The sequence below is a fragment of the Papaver somniferum genome, chromosome 11 (genome assembly GCF_003573695.1).
Source record: "Papaver somniferum cultivar HN1 chromosome 11, ASM357369v1, whole genome shotgun sequence".
Lineage (NCBI taxonomy): Eukaryota > Viridiplantae > Streptophyta > Magnoliopsida > Ranunculales > Papaveraceae > Papaver > Papaver somniferum.
The window spans coordinates 11,936,958-11,944,718 of NC_039368.1; the positions used below are offsets into that span (position 1 = coordinate 11,936,958).

Here is a 7,761-nt window from a genome sequence, read left to right on the forward strand (position 1 = left end):
ATACACATTTGGTATTTCGAGCCGAGTATACCTCGCCTATCTATATCTCGAAATATGTGTTGGTAAGCTTTTCGCTTCGATCAAGTTTATCTTTACCATGTGATGAAAGTCATGATATGTTTCAATCATCTTGAAAATTGCTTTGACGAGAAATGGTGTAATAACTATATAACGTCCTCTAAGAATGTTTTAATGACTGAAATGAGAGTTTAGATTACATAACCAATGGTGGACACAAACATTGTTGTGGAAACACATTTATGTATAAGTCATATTCCTTGAACCAAAGTTTGCGAACTTTGTTGATCAAGAGAAACCGTAAGAATGGCTTTGCCAAGTCCACGAACTTCCGAACTTCTCATCCCGAGAAATTCTACTAGAGTTGACAAACTAGACTAGTCCGCGAACCGGCGGAAGGTCTTTGCCGAGATTTTCTACTAGAGTTTGTAAACTCTACCGGTTGCTTAAGTCCGCGAACCTAGTCTGCGAACTTGAGAAAGGTTATATATCTGAAGATGATTTCTAAACTTAATCTTAAAAAGACTAAGGAATGAAGTATGCAAACCGTGGATATAAAAGTTCATGAACCGATTCAAGTGAATCAAATCATCTTTGCTTCAATTGTGTCTTGTGTAGTAAATGAGATTTCCTTGCAATTGAACAACTATCTAACTAGTTCATTTGAAGTCATTTGAACTAGTTATGGTGAAGAAGAACATGGTTGATATGAAGTGCTCATATGGCTAACCTTTTGGTTGACTATTATTGAACCAACAAGTGCATACATTTGGGTACGGTTAACAAACCTAAAAATGTGTATTGTCAAGTGTGTATAACAAGCTAAGTTTTCGATCTAACGGTTGAGAAATATTAACTTGAATCTAAATCATGTTTTCATCTAACGGTGGATATTGTTTGCTTTGTGACCAAGGAAAAACCCTGATTTGAAAGACTATATAAAGGAGACATCTGGTATTGTGCAAAACTAATCCCCATACCTTACGTGTGATACTAGTTTTCATACTAGAGTCGATTCTCCTTTAACCTCTAGTTTTCTTTTCTCAAACCGGGTTAGCGACTTAAAGAATTCATTGGGATTGTGAAGCCAGACCGATACTACTTTTATCGTAGTTGTGTGATCTAATTTTGCATTTTCTATCGTACGAGTACAATCAGATTGATTGGATTGAGATTGATATCTACGATAGGCAAGATATAAAAAGTAATCATAAACGTCTCCGTCTCATCGTTTGTGATTCCACAACATCTTGTTTCGCTACCATACGATTAAGATTGTTGTGAGGTGATTGATGAATCTAGGCTGTTCTTCGGGAATATAAGGTCGGATTATCAATTGGTTCCTGCTCACCTTGATTATTATCAAAAGACGGAACAAAACCTTTAGGGTTTATCTGTGGGAGACAGATTGATCCTTTGATAGACTTGCCTGTGTGAGACAGATTTGTTTATTGTTAAAGCCTGCGATTTTGGGTCGTAGAAACTCTTAGTTGTGTGTGAGATCAGCTAAGGGATTCAAGTGCGCAGTATCTTGCTGGGATCAGAGGCGTAGGTGCATAACTGTACCTTGGATCAGTGGGAGATTGATTGGGGTTCAACTACAGTCCAGTCCGAAGTTAGCTTGGAGTAGGCTAGTGTCTGTAGCGGCTTAATACAGTTTGTGTTCAATCTGGACTAGGTCTCGGGGTTTTTCAGCATTTGCGGTTTCCTCGTTAACAAAATTTCTGGTCTGTGTTATTTCTATTTCCGCATTATATTTTTTATATAATTGAAATAATACATGTTGTGCATTAGATCATCAATTAGAGTAATCCAACCTTTGGTTGTTGATTGTCATTGATTGATCCTTGGATATTGGTCTTTGGTACCATCCAAGTTATTCCTTGTATTTGATAAAGACTCGCTGATTATTATTAGTTTGAGTAAAGATCAAATCAAGAGAGAGATATTAACTCCTCGATATACTTTAATCTAAATTGAGTCTGATTGTCTAGTTGATTCTCTAGCAAAGTATATTGGAGTTAGTCCATACAGATTGCTAAGCGAAATATTGGGTGGTGTTGTTAGACCCTTGATTTTTCAAGAATTGGAGTCAATTGAGAAGAATAATACTTGGGAACTAACAACACTTCCACCAGGAAAGAAGCCTATTGGTGTTAAATGGGTTTACAAAACAAAATACAAGTCAAATGATGAAATAAAAAGACTGAAAGCAAGGTTAGTTGCGAAGGGTTATAGACAAAGATAAGAAGTTGATTATTCAGAAGTATTTGCACCAGTTGCAAGACTTGATACAGTAAGGATGATCATTGCTTTAGCTGCACAAAAGCATTGGAAGATATTTCAGATGGATGTGAAGTCAGCATTCTCGAATGGAGTATTGGAAGAAGAAGTTTATGTAGAGCAACCAGCTGGCTACATTATGGAGGGGAAGGAGAATGAAGTGTACAAGTGAAAAAAGCTTTGTATGGTTTGAAACAAGCACCAAGAGCTTCGTATACAATAATAGATTCTTATTTTCTTAAGAAAGGATTTACAAGATGTCCACATGAGCATACTCTATATTTGAAAGCTGATACTCTTGGCAATCATATTATAGTGTTTGTATGTGGATAATCTCATATTTACTGGAAATAGTTCTGAAATGATCAATGAATTCAGGGAGGATATGATGAAGGAGTTTGAGATGACAGATCTTGGTTTGATGTCTTACTTTCTTGGTATTGAAGTACAACAAACTGAGAGAGGAGTTTTTATTAATCAACAAAGGTATACTGAAGGAATTTTGAAGCGTTTCAAGGTGGATAATTGTAATCCAATTTTAACACCAGTAGAAGAGAGACTGAAATTGACAAAAGATGGATCAGGAGAGCTTGTGAATTCAACAGACTTTAAAGGTCTTGTTGGATGTTTAAGATATTTGGCTGCTACAAGACCTGATATCATGTATGCGGTTGGGTTGGTTAGTAGGTTTATGGAATCTCCTAGACAATCACATTTACAAGCTGCAAAACGTATTCTGAAGTATGTAAAAGGAACAACAAGCATGGGAATCTTTTATACTATCTCAGAAGATCCAAAGTTGGTTGGTTTCACTGATAGTGATTGGGATGGAGATACGGAAGGAAGAAGAAGTACATTAGGTTATGGATTTCAGTTTGGAACTGGATTTTTCTCTTGGTCATCTAAGAAGCAACAAGTTGTTGCATTATCTACAACAGAAGATGAGTATATAACTGCTAGAAATTGTGCTACACAGGCTGTATGGTAAAGAATGATGCTGAAGTCATTGTTTCAAGAACAAACAACACCAACAACAATAGTTTGTTATAATAAGTTGACAATTTCACTAACTAAGAATCCAGTACTTCATGGAAGAAGTAAGAATATTGATATCAAATATCATTACATCAGAGAACTTGTAAGCAATAAGGAGATAACTGTTGAGTTTGTTGAGAGTGAAGAGCAAGTGGCAGATATTTTCACCAAGTCTTTGAAGTCTAATACTTTCATTTACTTGCGTGGAAAGTTGGGAATGATTAGCAAAGAGTATCTTGGTTTAAGGGAGGATGTTGAAGAATAAACCAAGATACCATAAAGAAGGCAGAAGGGATCAACAAGAGTTGTCGATACAATAGTGTGTGTGTCAACATTGAGAGTTGACAGAGTATGGTCGGGTCAACTGGTACAGTTGATATGAAGTGAATGGATCAATAAGAGTTGTTGACGCATGGTACGGTATTTAGAAGTTTACTTGGGTTGCAAGTATTACTGGTTTTAAGAGTTTGTTTACATAAGAATTGTCTAGAAGTTTTTTGTTAGAGTTTGATTATGATTAGGAAAGTCTATTTGCTTGAAAGTCAAGTTTGTTAGTCATATAAATAGGCTGTTGAGCCATGGGTCGTAATATATCAATTAAAAGAAGTATTTGTTTGGAGTTTAATTCTGCGTTCTTTTAAGTCTTTGATATCAGATTTTCTACATTTTTGTATCTATAACCCCATGACAAAAGAGTATGTTATTCTTCCTGAACCTAAGATTAATGTTGGACACTATACGTTTAGGTGGATCAGATTTGGTTACCTTACTTCAACCAACGAGTACAAAGCCGTCCTTATGTATAAGAAACAAGACAAATATGTAGAGGTCATGGTGTACATTCTTGGCAGTGGCAATGGTTAGAGAAATATTGGAAAGTTCGATCTTCAAATTAACTTAGTTTTCTCCGGACATGGTATCTCTGCGGACGGAGATCTTCACTGGAGTAACAATGAAGCTGGGATCATTCTGGTTTTTGATTTGTGAGATGAAAACTTTCGGGAATATCTTTCACCACCTAGTTCGCCAGAAGGCAGTTATTTAGAAATTGGAATATTGGGTGGGTTTTTATTCGGTTTACGTAGATGGCTACGGAAGACACCAAGCCCAAAAATATTAAGGACAGAACTGCATACATACAACTTTGAGGTCCTTATTTTTTTGTATATGCTTATTCGGTTGTGCCTTTCTGCTCGCATAAGAGCACTTTTAATTGTCAATCTTTGATCAGAGGTAAAAACAGAATACTGGGGAGTTTCTTTAATGTTTGGAACATGCTTAGCCAACTGTTGAAGAGAAGACTGTTCTATTTCGCTTAATGTTTTTAGTTCCCCATCTGAAGCAACTCTCAGACTGACAAGTCTAGAACGCAATATTTTCATCGAAGATAACTCATTTTCTAAAGCCACACGGTTTTGCTCTGTGAACTTTTCTCTTCGAATTACCAATGCCGCGAATGCAAAGAAGCTCCTGAATTTTTGGGCTAAATTTTTTTTGAAATAAACAGATGGACTTCTAAAAAAGATGACGGATTATCAAACACTTAGATATCGTTACCGGATATCGTATTTCACTAAAAAAAAAAAAGAAGCATCATTTTTGGACTTCACTAAATTGAAATACATATTTTCACTCACTACCGAGTGTTCTGATGCATGGCTATATATAAAGAAGAACGATGACACTGGCATGCTAAAGAAGGATGAACACCTATCATGCGAAGAGTGGTGATGTCTTAGCTTACAGTTCTAGCTATCATGCGATTGGAGTACAGCGATTGCTGTATATGACATACCGCTAGCCATTACGAAGAGTGGTGATGTCTTAGCTTACAGTTCTAGCTATCTCTCTGGTGGATTTTGAAAACTAGGAGAAGAAGGTATAAAAATAATGAAGTCGGTTAACACTAAGAAGCGAAAACGCCGTACAAACTCCAAACCAGCAGCGGTTAAAATTCCAATGTTCTGGAACACAATTAACGCTATCTAAGGAGTCAGAAGCTGTTTGTCATTGCATGAAGATCATATTAATGTTTCACTAAGTCATCAATTCCGTGGAGAACTAGTATGCCATATATCAGCTGAAAGCACTTTAGCTGCCTTCTGCTTTGAAGAAGCATATATATCTTTGATCTTCCCCATCTTATAAAGAATTGGATTTGCAGATGAGATTGATGAGAATTCAATTACCTCTTTGAAATTTCTTCCCTTGTCTCTTGAAAAAATTATTTCTTTGCATAGTAACGACTAAAAATTAATCCCTTAGAGCATCCACAGTGGGCGACTAAACCCAAATATTTGGTTTATTAACGAGACGTAGTGGGACGGACTATCGATTAAATCCTGACCATCGATTAAATCCCAGACTATATTTGGTCTGGGACCAAGACTAAACCCAAATTTGATCGCGCGGGACCTGAAGGCTACGCCCCACACCAGGCGTACATTTAGTTTACGCCCCACACCAGGCGTGTTTTTAATCTCCGCGCGATTCATTTTTTTTTCAATTTTGTATGGGGCGGGGCTTTACACCTCCGCCCCATAAGATGACTTTGAAATATTAGTGGGACGGGCGGAGATTTAATCCTCCGCCCCAATTTTTTTTTTTTTTTTTTTTTTATAAAACAACGGGCGGACGTATAGTCTTACGCCCCACATCAGGCGAATGCACAGTGTTACGCTCGATCAAATTTAGTCTTCCACCCGTAGCGTCACACACCAGACTAAACTCAAATTTGGTCGTTTTTTTTGGTCTTTGATCTTTGGTTATACTCGCACCACTGCAGTTGCTCTTAGCATCAAACACATGCTTAGTTCTCATCGGCTTGAAGTCTTAACTCATCTCATTTCATGGGGGTTGCATTAGGTCTTGATATTGTGCCTAAAATTGGTCCAATTTCAACTCAAATAATATATGCACCAAAAAAAAAGTATCTTCAACACTGTCTTGCACTCTTGCTTTTTGTTAGGAAGAAGCTATGTGGAAAGATCATAGAAACCTGAAAATATGCATACAAGAAAGATCAGAAAACCAAGCAAGAAGAAATTGGAAGCCTCGTGTATAATAAGCTAATAGGTTTAATGTTGTCCAAGCTGACATATAAAATTAAAAAAAGAAAAGAAAATTGATGACGATGCTACCAAATAGGGCCTAAAACCACAATGCAATGACAAGGAGGAAACAGGAAATCCAGAAGCCAGCAACAAGCATTATAATCTCCGCACTCAGTACATGCCTACTAAAATAAAATAAAAAATCACGTTAACACTTGCTAGAGAATATGCACAAAATCGGACTCATATGCAAGATGAGATGGCAATACGTACCAGAAGTTTTTTTTTTTGAAAAAGATAAGATGGAATTAGAAAAGAAAGTGCCAAGACAGCACCCTCGAAAGATACATGAGAGAAAAAAGAACTTACAACTGACTATTCTCTAAATAAGATTTTCCAATCAAAAACGAAGTCATCTAACTTCATGTTTTTGAATGAATCAACATTAACAGACCAACTAAGCAACAACAACTTTATATCTATAATAAGAGAGTTTAAGGTTTTCCTCCCTTGCTTCTTCGCTATTTGAATGTCATTTCTTTCCAACCACACCACCCACCACAAAGCAAACGGAAGACAATATCGCAAGAACACAAGGGGTTTGGTCGAAAACTTCAATTTCCACTTCCATAAGAAATCAATAATGGTTGTGGGATGAACCCAGGCAAAACCCAGCTGTTGAAGAAAATGTTCTCAAATCTTCCAAATGAAAGGGCAATGGAGAAACAAATGTTCAACCGATTCCTCATTATTATCACAGAACCCACATAAATTCACCACTATCATACCCCTTCTCGACAACATAGAAAGAGTGGGAACAACTCTATTTGCAGCAGCCCAAACCAAGAAACTAACCTTAGGAGGGATTGTCTTGTTCCAAATGTATTTAGATGGAAATTTTGGAGGAGTGATATGTCCTTGATCATGCATAAGCCAAGCATAGCAAGAACTAACAGAGAACATACCTTTGGGGCTGTAAGTCCACTCCCGTGTATCATCGGTTGCAACAGGAGCTCTTCGATCGTCTAAAAGTCTAGAGAATTCTGTAACATCTTGAATTTCCTGATCCTTAAGCCTTCTACAAGGGTCAATGTTCCAAGACGGTCCATCCCCGTCATCGATGTAGATATCTTCAACTGTAGCTTCCTTCTTTCTGCTGATTTTCCATAGCTTTGGAAATAACTCTCTAAGAGTTTTTTCATGACACCAAACATCATCCCAAAAATTCGTCTTATTTCCTCTACCTATTGAAATTTTGGACCCATTTTTAAGGAAAGCAGACTGATTGAGAATACCCCGCCATAACCCCCACCCATACGTTCTTTTTGAGTCTTTAGGTAACCAAACTTCTTCAATGCCGCCGAATTTCTCA

At 37.1% G+C, this 7,761-nt stretch overlaps 1 protein-coding gene across 1 annotated transcript; it reads left to right on the forward strand.

Annotated features, from left to right (window-relative positions):
• The first annotated feature begins 2,320 nt into the window (after nt 1-2,320).
• On the forward strand, nt 2,321-3,289 carry LOC113324112 (uncharacterized mitochondrial protein AtMg00810-like). The gene is made up of 3 exons (XM_026572447.1): nt 2,321-2,461; nt 2,618-2,787; nt 2,935-3,289. The coding sequence occupies exons 1-3, from the start codon at nt 2,321-2,323 to the stop codon at nt 3,287-3,289; spliced, it is 666 nt and encodes a 221-aa protein (XP_026428232.1).
• Nucleotides 3,290-7,761: the final 4,472 nt, after the last annotated feature.